Source organism: Camarhynchus parvulus, chromosome 2 (genome assembly GCF_901933205.1).
Source record: "Camarhynchus parvulus chromosome 2, STF_HiC, whole genome shotgun sequence".
Taxonomy (NCBI): domain Eukaryota; kingdom Metazoa; phylum Chordata; class Aves; order Passeriformes; family Thraupidae; genus Camarhynchus; species Camarhynchus parvulus.
Window position 1 is genome coordinate 96,806,050 of NC_044572.1, and position 18,293 is coordinate 96,824,342.

At 39.9% G+C, this 18,293-nt stretch overlaps 1 protein-coding gene across 1 annotated transcript; it reads left to right on the plus strand.

Annotated features, from left to right (window-relative positions):
• Positions 1 to 7,725: 7,725 nt before the first annotated feature.
• DSEL (dermatan sulfate epimerase like) lies at positions 7,726 to 17,733 on the plus strand. The gene is made up of 2 exons (XM_030943162.1): positions 7,726 to 7,787; positions 8,349 to 17,733. Exon 2 carries the CDS (start codon positions 9,302 to 9,304, stop codon positions 12,950 to 12,952), a length of 3,651 nt encoding a protein of 1,216 aa, XP_030799022.1. The 5' UTR covers positions 7,726 to 7,787; positions 8,349 to 9,301; the 3' UTR covers positions 12,953 to 17,733.
• The last annotated feature ends 560 nt before the right edge of the window (positions 17,734 to 18,293 follow it).

An 18,293-nucleotide genomic window follows, 5' to 3' on the forward strand; every position in this document is an offset into this window, starting at 1 on the left:
ATTCCTCTTGCTATTAATATATAAACCCTCCAGTGTGAGCTCTCTGTGTAGGGACCTATAGACTGATTAACTTGCATACTAACTTTATCTTCCAAAATTTAAATAAGAGTCTTCTCTTTAATATGGGTCAGCTAAGAACCATCCACTGCCCTGAAGTAATATTCAGGCAAAGTTTTGATGCATCAGCTTAGATCCCAGGAGGAACAGCCTCATTTATAGAGCATGTTATCTATTCCAGTTAGCTAGGCTTGTTAAAACTGGCTTGGGTACCTGTGTGCAGAGGTGCATAGTGTCATGTAGACATAATCAGTCTCTCTGGCAGCATTAACAAGTTTAAAAAAATAAATATATATATATATAACAAAGGTACTTAGAATAACAGATGGAAATGATACATTAAAAGAAACATACAGGCCAAAATACATCAGCAGGGAAAATGGTAATAAAAGTGGAAACTTCCTAAAATTTAGTGTTTGAATGATCTTGGTGAAATTCAAAGGAAATTAATGCAAACCCTGTGTTCTATGTTGTGAGAGTCACTGTGCTGTCTATAATCCAGCCCAAGTCACTGGTATATCTACTGGCATATTGTTATGATGTTAATATTTCTGCACTACTTTCCTGACATGACTCAAAGAAGCCCAGGGACAATCTACTTAACATTTAGCAAAACAAATGTTAAAATTGACTGGTGACTCTCAGAACCTGAGAATGTAACTTTTGCAATAACACAGAAAAGTATTTGCAACAATGGGCTCTTACTTCAAAGGTTTGACAGTATATATTTTCAACATTTTTATATGCCTGAAACTCAAATTTTTCATTTTCCCTTGAATGATTAAAAATACTTGGCATTCTAGACCTCCAGTCCTACAGAGCAAAACATCAGAATTAAGAGTGAAAGGATTCAACCATGTTACAAAATTGTTTACCCTGAAGTAGTCTCCAAAAATATGTTCTTTACTACTGCCTACCTTCAGATATGTTATTTTCCATGCCGGGTGAACTAAACTGAGGGAGATTTTCTAGCTGAAAACTAGTAGTTATTTTGACAGGTAAGATTTTTGCAAAACCAGTCCCCTTATCTGGTTCATCATAGATACCTAATCCTTGGAAAAGGGGGAGATGGGAATAGTCAGCCAGGTATGACAAGAGTGGCAGATCACCTCAACAATGTTAAAATTCTTGTAGAAACACATTTTTCCATTAAATAGTACTTCATAGTAATTTTAAATCTCATGGGACTGTGTAAAGTAAGATATCCCACTGAAGTGGATGAATGTGGCTTTTATTGACATGAAATCACTTAGGATATTTAGGCAGAATGGGTTAAGTATAATTTGAATTCAGGGTGCTGTGCTGCACACCAAGATATCCCATTTTAATCTGAGACCTTGCCTGTTTCCCTGTGATAATGTCTGAACTAATACATTCTACTTTGTCTGACATTCCTTATAATATACTACGCTTTGTTCAAGTAAATACAGTGTTTGAATTCTTTGTGACGTAACTCATCTTAATATCTGCCTTAAATATTGTTTAAGTTATAAAAAGCAAACCCAGGATATACTATTAATCGCTGTTGCCAACCTGAGCATACCCATATGGGTTGTAATCTGTAGCTTTCCTGTTTTCTAATGTTTCTAAAGCTGCTAAATATAAGCCTGTACATTAGTATAATGAATAGAACTACAAAAAATATGCTTAGTTAAGATTTGTAGTTGTACCTTTTAACTACAATGTATAATTGAGTATCTCCTTAATCATATAATTTGAAGACAATGGTGTAGATCATAAGAGTTTTTGTTTTCAGTCTTATGATTTAATTACTGCCTCTGTAGGTTCTGCTTGTCCAGTAAGAACATTTTTCATATACATTCTTCATGGGCTGGACAATATATTTTAAAATATATTTGGGCTAATTCTAATTTATGGTTGCTTGTGAGTAAGAATACTGTATTAATAACTGCTGGGGAAAGGAGCCCCAGTGATGGGGTACTGGGATTCAGGCCCAAATACAGAGCTTATGAAGTCAGTAGAAAGGCATGCACATCATCAATGGGGCTTATATTAGGATTGCAAAACTACAGCTGAGATATCTCTGCTGAAATGAATGAAAAAAATGGGATTTTTTACCAGTACTTGTTACTTTAATACCAAAATCAATGGAGAGTTATGTCTCCATGCGTTGATTCTTCACATGTCATCTCTACCTTCAGTCCAAGGATAGAACCCTATTTACAGCAATATTATATAAACCTTATCTACCTCAGAAGATTCTAATGTTGTTTCTCTGATCCAGATTGTAGCATACATTTGATCATGCATATGTCTGGTGAATGTACCACACTGAGGTTCAAAACTCAATGCTTGGTAAACTTAGTGTTTTTATGTTGGTTTGTTTTCTTGGGTTTTCTCTGGCAGTGGAGAGTTAAATGTCAAGAACTTTATAGATTGTCAAGCCACCGTGTCAATGAAAAGGCGGCTCTTTCATCTCCACTCTTTTGGGTTTTGTGTTATAACTAATTTACCTACATACTGTGCTTAATATGTCAATAAATAGCAGGTTGAAAAACACAATCAGCAAGCCTTGAATACTTAAATGCTTCCACAAATACAACATTTGTAGCATTAATCTTCTTTCTCTGCCTGCTGATGAGTTTTCATAGTGAAACATTTACTTTGATGTAGATCTGCATAGATGTTATTCCAATGAATTTGATACCCTAAGAATTCGGCTTTGTGCTGCTCTGACCTACTGCTGAGAACCTTCTCGAGATCCCACCACGTACACAGCATCATCACTAATGCTTTTAAACCACTTCCACTGAAGATTGTTTGATTAAAATGCTAATAAAGTACAAATGGTCCCATTTGCTTCATACGTGGCATCTGAGGTACTCACAAATGGATTTAAAATTACCCCTGTATGCAGCTGACTTTTGCAAGGGGCAGTTTAGTGTCTACTTAAGCTGGCCTAAAACCGCTGTCCCGTTGAGTGTGCAGCACCAATTCTGTAGCAAAGAGACTGCCTACTGCTCTGACACAAAGGGGCTGGCAGAAGCATATAGCTGGGACAGAGGAGGAGTGCAGCACCACAGCTTTTGGCAGTTGCTCCATCCTCCTCTCTGCTGACAGTGACATCAGACACTTTTCAGCTCTTCAGTCATACAGTGATGGAGAACTGCATTAACAAGAGAATTTGCAATACATGTCACTGCCTTTTGCACTTTGTTTGCACGGTGTGATAAACATGTTAATTTTCAGTTTTAATAAAACCAGGATATTCTTGCCTGCCTTTTTGTGTTTTGTTGCTATTGCTTATAGCTAGTTACCACTCCTAAATGAAAAAAAAATCTCTCAAAAAATCAGTATATTACAAAAATAAAGAGTGTCACCACACGCTCTTTTTCATGTACTCTACTCTCCATTTTCCATGAAACCACTTGGTGCCCAAAAGACAGACACTTTGATATCAATTATTTATATACTTTATCCTTCACCCCCTTTATTTGCCACATGTTCATCAGTAACATCAGATTTCTTCCTCCAAAACTAGTGATCTCACAATGTGGAGTTTGTAATTTTTCCTGTCAGGTGGGGTTATACAAAGAGGAAATGGATCAGGATATTGCAAAAAAAGTGCCATAGTCAAGCAAGAGATACCATTTGGAGGAATGTTCTTTTCTCTGAGAATGTGGTATACATTTTGTTCCAATACCTGTTTATTATAAAATGTGAGCTATTCTTGGATGGCAGAGGGCTAACTTCTTCCCTCTAATACAATTCATTTCTGTGTGCAAGTTTCTATGTGTGATTACATTATTGAAAGATGACATGATTTCACAGGACCCCGTTTTTTGTTTGAAACAAAAAGATCCTGTTTGCTGAAACAGACAAGAGACTAGGTCATTTGAGAGTTGAGAGATTATGGTTATCATCCTTAAAGGGGAAAAGTCCATTTCACCCATGTTTTCTTTGTGAAAGGCAAGCTCTTCCGACAACAGAGTAATGCTTTAAACTGGATCCTCATCACTACTGCATTATTTCCCAATATTTTTTCATTTGTCTGTTGTAAAAGAAGGAATTGTGCATGAGTGTTTCAAAAATTCACAGTGAATTAGGTCTTTGAGTAGATTTAGATTCAGAAAAGTCTATCTTTCCATCTATAGTAGGTTGAGTAATGAAATAAGCACCAAGCCCTGCCAATATGGAAAGACTTCTGAGTGGTCAAGAATTCTCATCAAAACTTGTGATGCCTCTTCAATAAAACCTCTACTTTAAACTTAGGAATTTATGTACTTGTGCTACTTGAGGAGTTAGACAGAAGTTTGAAGAGCTCACCACCACTGGAACCTGATTATCTCAATCCAGATCCTTCCTAAACACCTGGCTCTTTTTGTGAATGTTGATTAATGTCTCACATTTGACAGCAGCATCTCATTCATGTATGAACTTCTGAATTATTATTCTATTTGACACTGGCAACTATTTTGTTGCAGTCCAGCTGACTGTTCTACCCTTCACTACCATCTGTTAGCACTTGGCCTGTACTCGAGGAAAATAGCACTACTAGCATTTTCAAGATCATTCAGATGGCTGATCTTGGTATCAGTGCAGAATGCTATCCCTGAAACAGTACACCACAGTGTATCACCAACAATGACCCATGATTTCTTGCATTAAGAAATTGATGTGACAGTGAGGTCACTTTCCCATGACTCAAAACTTATTTCTCTGTTATGGTATCTTTTTCTTGCTGATAGCCTATAAACCTGGCTTTTCAGGTATTCATAGTCACGAAGTATATTTGAAAATGTAATAATATAATGCAAATTGTTACCAGATGGTCAGTGTCTCTACAAATAAAAATGTAAATGGTAACTTTTAATAGTTACTTTCACAATTAACAGTTGTTCTGGAAGTGACTCTGTTTTAGTGACCACTCTTTAAACAGCATTATGCAATCAGGTAAGGTGGAATGCCAATATAATTCAGACTCATTTTGAGCAAAAGAATTGGTTACAAAGCAGAGTCACTATTTCTAATTACCTAAATCCAGCTCCTCTGAGGTTTGCTTCTTCACTTAAATGTTTATCCTTGATACCAGCTGTATCCAAATTTTTGTCTTTGTTCTTGAGTTGTAGTATAGTTACTATGTGTCTCTTCTGACTATTGAAAACTAGCAATAGCAAAAAAAGAACAGTAGTTTTACCACTACTGGTTTTTGGTTTTGTCTGAACTTGAGTTTTGTGGTGTTTTTTGGTTGAGTTTTTGTGTCTCTTTGTTTTTTGGGGTTTTTTTTGATGGGTTGTATTCGAAGCAAAGTAGCTTGAAAATGACAGACACTAAGTAGCCTAAACCATTTGAAATCACACATGGTTAAAGACTCTCCTGCTTTGCATTTGCTCAGCAAAAAATGAATCTAAACGATTTTGCCAGTGCATCTTTGTTAATGTGAAAAAGCTGCCACAGAAAAAGCGAAATGCCATACAAATGCCTTCATTGCCTTATTTATAAGATTTTTTCTAAATGGTACCATTTGTGAATATATGGGGCAAGTCAGTAAATCATGTTCATGTTTTTCCACAAATATCACACTGCAGTTGAACACAGTATATGTAATGATCTCAGCACCGGTCCCAGGGAGTGAGAAAAGCTCTTGGGAGAGTTTTACTCTTGCTTTTAACCTAAGTCCTACACATACTCTGCTCATTCTGAATTGCCTGACAATTTATGGGAAAAGTCATTCTCTGAGACTTTAATATGTTCCAGAATGGGCCAGCCTTGGGAAAAAATGTAATGGGTACAATGAGAATAGAAGGAAAGACTTGGGAGCTTTTCATTTGTAGAGTATTCCACTCAGTTTCTACAGACTTAAAGGGGAATGTGGCCTCTATTGTTGCTTTACATTTCCTTTTGCTTTCCTCCTGCAATAATTTCCCTGGTAGCATAAAAAGCCACAACTGTAAAAGATTCAAGGTCAGGGAATTATGTGCTGATCTTTGTTCATTATGCAAATTTCTTCTGATGGGAAGATATGATCCAGGCAATAATCAGTATTTTTCCCTTTTAAGCCAAGTCTATAGGGCACATCTGAGATATTAGGATGGTTCCAGGCACAGTTCATCACTAATGTAAATGTGCATAATTTAATAATTTAATCCTTCAGAGGTGCACTCTGTAGCACAAAGAAACAGAATCAGTATCCATAATGTATGGCCTTTATAAATTCATATATTCATTTCAAGATACTTACACATTGAGTAGCTTAAGCAATACATAAATATGCAAGAGTATTTCTAGGTATGGGGGAAAATAAAAAAAAAGAAGAATACAGGCCTTGGAAAAAGTAATGCTTATTGAGATAATTAAAATCCACATCCTTTGAAGTACAGATTATAAACACAGTAAATGGTAACACACCCAAAATCTCACAACCTTTTTTTTTCCTGCACTCGACTACAGAACAACAGCTTGGTCACAAATATCAAGTCATGAAATCAGGCTCTGAAAGTCATCACTGTCAACCCAAACTGATTCCAACCCAACAACGATGGATTTTGTGGGCAGCCCACAGCACCAGGGGGGCAGGCCAGTATTTTCTGCTGGCCCTTCAGCGCACCACTAACCGTGACCACCGAGCAGCAGAGGATTTTACTCCTCATGACGCCTTTGTATTTTACTTCAAAAGCCTTCAGCTAAAACTGAATAAGAACCATTTTAATGCACCGCATAAAACGAAGACAGCGCAGGAGCGCTGTCAATAAAGAAGTGTGACGGCCACAATCCAAAGCGGAAGGTGCGCATCCCCGCGGTCCCTGAGACACGGGCACTGCTGGGTAGTTATTCCGCTCTCACAAAGTTGTCACCCACAGCAGCGGCGGCTCCTGACGCCCTGTCCAGCCCTGCCGAGCTCGCCGGTGTCCGGGCCGCCGCCGCTACAGTGTCTCTGACACTTCCCCGGCCGGCAGCTGCGGGGACCGGTCCGCGGCGAGGCGGCAGCTGTCGGGCCACGGGGGTGACCCACCGCGGCAGCTTTGCCTTTCTTCACGAACCCCCTCGTACCTCCTCAGCTCCCCGCTCCCCGCACCGGGACCCGCTGCACCGGGTCCCCGCGGTCTCTCGCCTCCCCCCGCCCCTGCGCCGCCGCCAGCCGCGGTCCCCCCGCTCCGGCCCCGGCCCTGCTCCCGGGCACTCCCGCCGAGCCCGGCTCCGCTCCGCCGGCAGCCCAGGCGCGGGGGCGGCGGTGGCATCGGTGGCCGGGAGCCGGGAGCAGCGGGCAGCGCACGCAGCCACAGGAAAGAGCCGCCGGGAGCTACGGCGGGACCGGCAGCCCGCCCGCCGCCGAGCTCGGCGCGGAGGATCGGCACATCCCCGTTCCGCTGGGGGCGGCTCTGCCAACACCCCCCCCGCCGCTTCTCCGCCTCTCTCCCACCCTCCTTCCCTCCCTCCTTCCTTCCCTCCCCGCCCCTCCGGAGCGACATCCCTGCGAGTTTGCCTGGCTGCCCGCGCCCGTCGCTGGGCGCTCGCCGCCGCATCTCCCTCTCCATCAACTCCTGGGAGCCGCCGGCGGAGGGCAGGGACCAGAAGTTGCGGCCAGCCCGGGTGGAAAAGTAGCGGCAAGAGCGGAAGAGGCCGGAACCGAGCGCAGCCCGGCCCAGCCGAGCGGGGCCGGCACGGCGGCCGCCACCCGCAGCCCCAGCCGGGGCCAGCCCCGCGCCCCGGGCCGCGCCGGCCGGGACAGAGCGACGCAGCCCCGCGGGAGCCGGCGCGGAGCCGCCGCGGTAAGACGGGGCTGGGCTCGGGGCGGCGGCCCCGCGGTCCGCGCCGAAACTTGTCCAAGTTGTGCGGCCCCGGCGGCGCGGGCAGGGGCGCGGCGGCGGCGGGCGCCCTCTGGCGGGCTCGGTGCGGGCGGCGCGGCGGGGCGGCGGTGATCCCGGGTGCCGGGTTTCCTGCTTCCCGCCGCCCTTCCGCACGCTGTGCCGCTCGCGTGGTAAAAACACGCGTGTGCTCTTAGTTTAATTCGAGGTGAATTGAATTTCGGTGGCGTGTGTCAGATTTATTTCCATGAGTAGATGCTGGTAGCGTAACGGGAGAATATTCCGAGACCGCGTTGGAAATGGTGAAATAAAGTGAGCTTGAGTAGCCAATCTGAATTGCTCTTTCGCCGAGGGTAAATTTTGTGGAACTTTGAAATGCTCCTTCTTTTATTTCTTGATTTCCTTAAAATTCCTTCATTTCCTTCATCTTTCCTCTAAACTTAACAGCAGTTTGCTAACCAAAGCACTTTAAATATGTTCTGACATCTGCACAGCTTCAGAGAACTTTTGTTTCTGTTTCCACAGAAAGAACCTACATGTGAAGTGAAAGGAAACCTGAAACTGCTCTTCTTACAAGAAAGTATTGGCTTTCTGCCTCTTTCACATGTTTTCCTTTTGCATCATAATGGAAGGAGGAGGATTTTTTTTAATCATCGAGGCCAAATTTGGGCATCACTAGCATCATCAAAAAGACTTGAAAATATGTCAATATGACTCTTAATTCAGGTGCATCTTTCACAAACAGAGAGGAATAGTGGTTAAAATCACTGCAGTTTCATCAAAAGGATCTAATGGAGGATCTATGTTGATTTTTTTAAATTATTGTTTTCCTTCCTGTCCCTCCCTGAATCCCAAAAGGGAAAGATGGAAAGAGTGTGTAAGGAAATTGAAAAAAGGCAACGACTGAAGACAGTAACTTCAATTTTGGAGTCTATTTTCCAAGTGTTCTATATTCCCTATTTCATCAAATATGACACGTTGTTTGGAATAAATTATATCATTCTGTGATCAGTGGAGTTTTCGTCAGCTCTAAAAGTGGAATTTGGTCCGATTGAAAGCTTTTTAAAAAAGCAAACAATATTACTCCAGTTCCCTTTTTAGATCATGCTTTTCAAGGTACCAAGAGATAGTGTTTCAGTCTGCTACTGCGCAGTCGACCTGTACTTTATATGCATACTGTAGAGATTTTACTTTGTCCCTGATTTTAGTGCTTATGCTTGTAGTGTTGTATTTGAGAAAAGTGTGAGCAGACAAGGCACCTGAGATTTAATTTTTCAAGAGCCTTGTCATTTCAATGTTGTATCTCAGATTACAAGTAGTCTGAGCCTTTGTTGTAATGCACAGTATACAATAGGTCTTTTCTCATAAAAATATGCCTTAAGATACTATTTTTTTAACAAACTGGATGAAAGTTTGATATCTGAACACTGTTTTGTGAAGAAATGTATCCCTGGGGAAGAGGAGCTGCCTAATGGATCATGGCTCTGATGTTCACAGGGCATACTCTATTTCTAGCATTAATGGTGTTTGATGTCTTCACTTTCAAAGAATCTGTAAGCAATTACTCTGATTGGGTGACATTCATGGAAAATGTAGATCAGTATGAAAAACAGCAACTTGAAGGTCTTAGTGCTGAGCAGAAGCTGAAAAGAACAGTTCTTCATCCAAGCTTGTATTTCGACCCTCAGGATGTTCAGGCACTGAGGCAAAAGGCTCGTACTAGCCATTTGCATCTCTTCAGAGCCATCAGAAGTGCAGTGATGGTTATGCTGTCCAACCCTTTATACTACCTACCTCCACCCAAGCACATTGATTTTGCAGCCAAGTGGAATGAGATTTATGGTAACAACCTGCCCCCTCTAGCATTCTACTGTTTGCTGTGCCCCGAAGATAAAGCTGCATTTGATTTTGCCCTAGAGTATATGGATAGAATGGCTGGCTACAAAAATTGGTTGGTTGAGAATGCTCCTGGAGATGAAGTGCCGCTTGGTCACTCCCTAACAGGATTTGCCACTGCTTTTGACTTCTTGTATAATTCACTGGAACATGAGAGAAGGCAAAAATACCTGGAGAAGATATGGTCTGTAAGCGAGGAGATGTATGAGTACTCCAAGGTTCGTTCCTGGGGAAAGCAGCTTCTCCATAATCACCAAGCAACCAATATGCTTGCTCTGCTTATTGGGGCTTTAGTTGCCGGAGTGGACAAAGGATCTCAGGCGAATATTTGGAAACACACTGTGGTTGATGTGATGGAGAAAACAATGTTTCTCCTCAATCATATTGTGGATGGGTCTCTGGATGAGGGGGTAGCTTACGGGAGTTACACAGCCAAGTCAGTGACACAGTATGTTTTCCTGGCCCAGCGCCACTTTGGTATTAACAACTTGGAGAATAACTGGCTAAAAATGCACTTTTGGTTTTACTATGCCACCCTACTGCCAGGCTTCCAGAGGACTGTGGGTGTTGCAGATTCTAATTACAACTGGTTTTATGGTCCTGAGAGCCAACTGGTTTTCTTGGATAAGTTCATCATGAGGAATGGAGCTGGTAACTGGCTGGCACAGCAAATTAGAAAACACAGACCCAAGGATGGGCCAATGGTGCCATCCACTGCACAGAGGTGGAGTACATTACATACAGAATTTATATGGTATGCTGCTGAAATCACTCCTCAGCCACCTCCTGACTATGGTACTGCTAAAATGCACGTGTTTCCTAACTGGGGAGTTGTTACTTATGGGGCTGGATTGCCAAACAGTCAGACAAACACCTTTGTATCCTTCAAGTCTGGAAAACTTGGTGGACGTGCTGTCTATGATATTGTTCACTTTCAACCCTACAGATGGATTGATGGGTGGAGAAGTTTCAATCCGGGTCATGAACATCCCGATCAGAATTCCTTCACTTTTGCTCCCAATGGACAGGTATTTGTATCTGAGGCTCTTTATGGACCTAAACTCAGCCACCTGAACAATGTCTTGGTGTTTGCTCCATCTCCTACAAGCCAGTGCAACCAGCCTTGGGAAGGACAGCTTGGTGAGTGCGCCCAGTGGCTGAAGTGGATTGGTGACGAGGTTGGAGACTCAACTGGAGAAATTATAACAGCCTCCCAGGCTGGTGACATGATGTTTGTGAGTGGTGAGGCAGTATCTGCTTACACATCAGCAATGAAACTGAAAAGTGTGTATCGTGTTTTGCTGCTCTTAAATTCTCAGACATTGCTAGTGGTTGACCATATCGAGAAGGAGGAAGACTCTCCTGTTAATTCAGTCAGTGCCTTTTTTCATAATCTTGACATTGATTTTAAATACATACCCTATAAGTTTAAGAACAAGTACAATGGAGCTATGATGGATGTGTGGGATGCCCACTACAAGATGTTTTGGTTTGATCATCGTGGGAGTAGTCCTGTTGCTAGGATACAGGAGGCTGAACAAGCTGCTGAATTCAAAAAGCGATGGACTCAGTTTGTAAATGTTACCTTTCCAATGAAAAACACGCTTACAAGGATTGTTTACCTTTTCTATGGCCCATATGTCAATGTTTCTAGCTGTAGACTCATGGATAATGCAAAATCTGGATTTCAGATTTCGCTCAGTGTCAACAACACTGAAAATACCATCTCTGTTGTGACTGAGTATCAGAATTTAAAGGCAAGGTTTGATTACTTGGGATTTGGTGGTTTTGCTAAAGTAGTTCATGAGAATAAAGTGATCAAGTTTGGTCTTGGTACTGAATCTGTGAAAAAAGATACAAAAAATAATAGGGTAGTTTTCCCATTTGGATTCAAAGTGAACATAATTGCAGGGTTAATTTTGAGCGTCAGTTTGGTCATACTGGCTTTTCAGTGGCGGTTTTACATATCCTTTGGCAAAATGTTGCGTTGGATCCTGATCCTGGTTGTTACACTATGGCTTATTGAATTGGTGGATGTGTGGAGCATGTGTACTCAGCCCATCTGTGCAAAGTGGGGCACTGACATGACAAGGCTAGAACGTGATAAAGGCAATAAAGCCAAACAATTAGAAGGAAACCCTGTCGTTTTGCCAGATGTTATCATTACTTCACTTCCCACTTCTGGTGCAGAAATTTTAAAACAGCTGTTTTTCAACACCAGTGACTTTTTATACATCAGGATACCTACACCCTATCTTGAAATTCCTGAGACTGAATTTGAAATTGATTCCTTTGTAGATCCATGTGAATGGAAGGTTTCTGATGTCCAGAATGGTAATTTTCGTCTTATCCAAGGGTGGCTCCGGTCTCTAGTTCAAGACACAAAGTTGCATTTACAAAACATTCATTTATATGAAGCTAGCAGAAGTAAAATTGCTCAGCATTCTGCATTAAGCAAAGACAAAAAGAAAAGGTCCAAAAAGAGAGAATCCCTATTAGAGCAAAGAAGCAGGGCAAGAGGAAGTCAAGAAAAAGATGCTGAATATATTAGGGAGCTGAGAAGACACCTTGTCTATTATCCTAATGCACGACCTGTGCTTAGTTTAACCAGTGGGAGCTGGACATTAAAGCTTCCCTTCTTTCAGGAAATCTTAGGACCATCAATGAGAGCATTATATGTAGTGAGGGACCCACGGGCATGGATCTATTCAATGCTGTACAAAAATAAGCCGAGCTTTTACTCCTTGAAAAATATTCCACAACGCTTGGCTGCAATGTTTAAAGGGGAGAATGGTAAAGGAAAATGTAGTTTAAATGAAGGCTATGCCTCTGAGTTTGAATCACTGAGAAAAGAAATTTCAAATTCTAATTCAAATGCTATTTCTGTGTTGTCGTATTTATGGCTAGCAAACACAGCAGCAGCAATGAGGATAAACAGGGACTTGCTGCCAAGAAATTATCAGGTGGTCAAGTTTGAAGATATTGTGAGCTTTCCTCAGAAGACTGCTGAAACAATTTTTGCCTTTCTCGGTATTCCTCTTCCTCCTGCTAGCTTAAACCAAATATTATTTGCCACGTCCACCAGTCTTTTCTATCTTCCTTATGAAGGCGAGATTTCACCAAGTAGCATTCATGCCTGGAAACAAAACATGCCCCATGAAGAGATAAGACAGATTGAAGATATCTGTTGTTCACTGATGGACCACTTAGGATACCCAAAGTTTATAGAATAAGTGCTGCTGGTCAGCAGAAATTTGCACTAATGATCTCTGAGTCCCAATTTGTGGATAAATATTAGATAAGTTTGTTTATTCTTGTAAAATGTGTACAGTCTGCTACTTTCAGAGAGATTATTTTAAGAAAAATGTAACTGTTCTTGAAACTGTGGAAGGGGTTTTTTTTGTTTGTATTTTGTTTACTTTAAAAAGATATTGTAACTATTTTTGTGGCCTTTCAAAAAAAGCTGTGTGAACCTTTGCAGAAGCACCAGCTGGGGCCTCTATAGCTCAGGGGATTAGTAATAGAACAGAGAGCTTTTCACCTCCAGCTCACCAGTTTGACTCCAGCCCAAATGGTTAATTCCAGAAAGTATTTACCATTTGATGATTGTATATGATGGTTTATATGACATTATACTTGTCAAACTGGTCCTGTTCCCAATGGTCATTATTGGCCCCCTTGGATGAGTTTACTGATGCATTCTGTTGATGTCTCACTGGTCACTATGGTGGTACAAAATAAATATAAGCTGAGATTTAGGGCTGTTCAGCATCCCCTTAGTGGGAGGAAACAGAACATTTAAGTAAATCTAGTTTCTTATTTACAATTTAAGCAGACAGGTCCAGGACGGGGATGGACTCAGATATTAAATCTTGTTCTAGGATATGATTCCTGCATGTCAGAAATGTGGTACTTAAATTTGGGGTTGATGTTTCACAAAAGAGAAATATTAATTCTCCATTCCTGACAATGTGGTACCCTTTGTGAGCTTGAAGTAAATTATATGGAGGAAGAAAAATGGGATGAAATCTAAGAAACTAGCAAGATCCCTCAAATGAGCAGTTAAATTTGTGTACTTTTAACCTGCCTCAGTCTGATTTTGAATGTTGTTAACATACTGACTTCTTGAACTCTTTTATTCTATACCTCTTGTCTTAGAGGTTCTGCAAGGATATTCTCTTTTTGAGTGAGACTCTTCCATCCTTTGTTGTAACACATTTCTTTGCTGATTTTTGTGCATAATTACCCTGGAACCAGTGCAGCTATGTGATGCCATTGGCAATGGCCTATTGTTGATGTCTGCATAAAATGCAATCTGAGATTTAGAAGACCTCAAATAAATCTCTAGCCCTGTGTTGCCGTGGGATGTTTTACTTGTCTGTATAACGAATTTTTGAAGGACAGCCACTGCTAACCTCAGGTCTTCCATCAGAGAGTGGAGAGATCTGAAAATTGCCTGACCCTCAGCCACCTCACATTTGAGTGATGTTTCCCTGCAGCAAACTATTTCCAAAGTTATCTGACTAGGGTTCCTTTAACACAATGCTATGATATTTGTTTGAAAACAGATAGGCCTGATAGGATAGTTGCATCTTTGTCACAGCTTATTCTTTTCTTGAATCACATTCTTTGTGCATGCCCATTAAGAAAAAAAATTCCCATTTCCCAATTTAACTTGCTCAGCATTCTCTGGAAATGCATGCATATTGTAAATGTCTGCAGATGTGTATATCAGATCACAAAGAGACATCTATTTCCTTGACCATCTGTTTTTTATTATAAGTGGAATTGTGTTGAAATATGCTTCAATTGGTTTGTGGGAGCTGGAATCAGAGCTTATTATATTAAAATACATGTGTAATTGTTATTTATTTGGGTGGTAAGCATTGGGCAATGTCAAAAGTGCAGTGAGTTTCTTCATAGAGATTACAGATACCCTTGCTGAATTTTAATATAAAGGATTCCTCTTTTTTCTTCCAATTTTACCATTATGTTCCTGTTCTACCCAGCTGTTTTCTCCCTCCCATATGTACATTTCATATCCTTGAGATATCTCCTTGCAACCTAGATAAAAGTACCTTTTTCACAGACAGTCATTAGTATGGCAAAACAGGCCTCTACCATGATAAAGCTATTGATAATTTGTGGTCTTACTCACAGTAAATTACCTGTCATTTACTAGCAGTAGCTGTATTTTCCCCTTCAAGACTGTATTTCACCTTTGGCTTGGTGGAGTGCCATGTTAAAAGAAATATTAAACAAGTTAATATACATTGACATTTTAGTGAAACTTTTGTTTCCAACTATCATTCCCTCAAATTGCCTTCTCTCTGCAGCCATTTTTGATTGTATGTTAAAAGAAAGTATTGATGTCTGTACAGTTTGTACCTGACAGAATAAATTTCAGCATTTACTTTCTATTTCCAATATTTACAGTAGAATCAGAACAAATAAAAAGGCTTTGCTCTGTCAGAAGTTTTAGGTCAGCTGAAGGTAAGATTTTGTGGTTATACACAGTTATTCTCTAAAATTCTCTTCTGTTGTTGGTATTCAGAAGAAGAATGGTCACTACACAGACACAAACATTGATCTCCCCTTTCTCCATATAGGGATGTTTAAGACTGTCAATAAACTTTGAGAATTGTTTGAACTTTTTGAAAGGAATATCTATTTAGGTACGTTGTACTGAAAAGTGTTCTGACACTTTCATTTACACTTTCATAAATACATTCATGAAAACTTAGTCCCAGTACTTTATCTTCTTTTCTTTCTTTCTCTTCCTCTATTAAATGTTGATAATTATTTGTACTGTATTGTAGTTTGAACTGTCCAGTCACGATGCAGCTAAGATTCTAATGTATTTTTTAAAAAGGCAGTTTTTATTTAAATTCTTATCTCTAAATCATATTTGAAAGCATAAGAAAAGTAAATACCAAGGAAAACATTTCAGTTGTTTACTTTGTAAGTAAGTGACGTTGGCCTTGGGGAGATGCACATAGGTCTTGGCATTCAGAGTTCTATCAAACAGGATAAATCTGTAGTCTCTGAGCACAGCTAAATGCCTCCAGTGCTCCCAGTAGGATTTTTCCAAGAGCAACGTCTGTGGAGCTGATTGTCAGTATCATGGTCAGGCTGGTTCCTTCACCCTTTTTGCATGCAGCTGGCATTCAGTCCTCATCAGATTTATGCTTGAACTTGTCAGATCCAGAGATTAATTTCTACACAAGATCCTCAATTATGTAAAATATATGGCACAAGTCATTTGACAGTGTAATACTATTCTGTTAGTGCTAGAATGCAATTCAAATAAAAATTGCTTTTCAGATTTTATGAAGTTATTGTTAACTGATTTGTAAAGCTTCAGTTATGGATCAGAATTTTTTTGAAGCTGTAAAAATGTTTTCATTTGCTGTTGAAACAATATGGTATAATTAGTAGCAAACTCCTGTCCATCCTACAGTCAATTACTACCATTAAAAACACTATTTATTTGATGAATGTAAACATACATTAACTGGAACATAATGCTGCATTTCCTGAAAACATTTGAAGTGCATAGTTCAAGATAAAGGATGAAAACATGTTATCAATATTTCTGTAAGTTGCAAAAATGACCCCTTTTGCAAGTGGCCCATATGTTGGGTTCCATATGCTAGAATATTTTGTAATTAGAAGCTGTGATACTAGTTTAGGTGACTTAGTAATTTATAAAAATTATTTCTTTTTATTTACATATGAATTTTCTTCAAGAGGATAAGTACTGGATCCTTACAGTTCTATTCTCAGGGCATAAGCTTTCATTTCTTCTTCTGTACTCTTTTAATAGATTTGGTTCAGACTAAAACCTGATTTGCTTAAATCTCATGAGGAATGGGCTGTTTTCCAAGTGAAGAGTCTGTCTGGAGACTTACAGTCTCAAATACCATATCTCAGTGTGGAATACGGACCATGAATTATGGATCAAATCTGTAAATTTTGAGCTGTTCAGAATTGGACCATAAGTGGCATGATGCCTTGGTGACCTCAGTGAATGTTGTGCACTTGCTTTCAACAGGAACAAAATACTGTCATCTACTGTCATAAAATTATTATCAACTAGTTAGCCTGAATATTCCAGAACAGAAGAAATGGCAGGAAATAAATACCGAAAGTGATCATTAAAGATTATTCTTCTTGATATTTGGTGACAAAAGGAAGGGTATTCTAATAATTTTAAAAATATAAATTGCTCTGTAAGTCTAATCAAAGGCTGTAGGCTGCCTGATAAATTTATAAGCCCATAAAAGGAGGTATAGAAACAAACATATATTCAAAATAATCTACAAAGCACAATTTTTAAATGTCAGGACTCTGATTTTCTTTAGTGAGGAAACATTTGCTGGTGCGTGATCAACACTATTCTCGTAAGGGATGTGAATGGATAATCTCATGCTGTCTCTGAAAATACTTAATAATGGGAAAGTGCTGTTTCATGTGGCTGAAATGATGCTGTTTCAAATTAAACTATACATCTTTTGAGCAGGCAATGTGCTGAGAGTTATTTGTGATGGAGGAGAACAAAGACAGTCTGATCACATTCACACAGAATAATTTCTGAAAGCTTAATTTATGGTGGTATAAATTCAACACTTTGTTTACTGCCTTTACTGAGAAAGGTATTGTGGAGTTTTAAGAACATGACCTGAATTAATCTATGTCACATTAGGTAATTTAACTTTCACATCTAAATAAGGAGTCTTGTCACCCTAGAATCAATGGAAAATGAGTGTTACCCTCAAAGGTAAATCAGACATTGCTGCTATCTTTTTAAATACTCAAAAGCCAGGATTGGTGAAACCCTTAATTTAGATGCCCACTGACAGGCCTCAGATGAAGTAGGATGAATTTGGATTTAAATGTGTATGGTCTTACATTTATGTAGATATCTCTGTCTGAGCAATTCCAGTGTATACACTGTCCTAGCAAAATTTTCTGAAACATCCTGCATAAAATAAAACTATTGTTAGTAAAACAATGTGTTTGTGTTATCCTCTTTTTTCTTCTATATTATTTTGCCACTTCATATATGACAAAACTTCATGATGCAGTCAAGTGTACATATTCCAAATTCTAAAATCCTGCTATTTTTGTTTGGAATATGGAAACCATTGTTATCTTTCAGAAAGTATTGGTAGCCAGACCTGATTCTGTCTGCCTTTGAAAGCGCAGTAAGTACATTTGGTATTAAGTGAAAGACCACAAAATAGCTATATTCCTAGAGCAGAAAAGGTGATTTTTCACCCAGATTTTTGGGAACTAGACGGCTGGTGCAATCTGTAAATTTGAACTCTCTTACTCTATAAATACTACTTGCAAACTGTATTTAGAGTAGTCCTCTTCTAGTTCCTGAACTATACACAGGAGTTTTTTCAGAGACAGATATTTGGCCTAGAAATCATTCTTAAATGTAAGGAGGCAAGCAAGTTGCAGCAGCCATGGATGTTCCCCTGTGTTTATTCTTCTTTTTAAAGACACATAAGTTGAATAAATGAAGCCCTCTGGATATCTTTTGTTGAATGTGGGCTGGCACAGGCA

Excerpts from the sequence above, each read along its gene's own strand:
- DSEL (XM_030943162.1), top strand. The coding sequence starts at position 9,302 with ATGGCTCTGATGTTCACAGGGCATACTCTATTTCTAGCATTAATGGTG.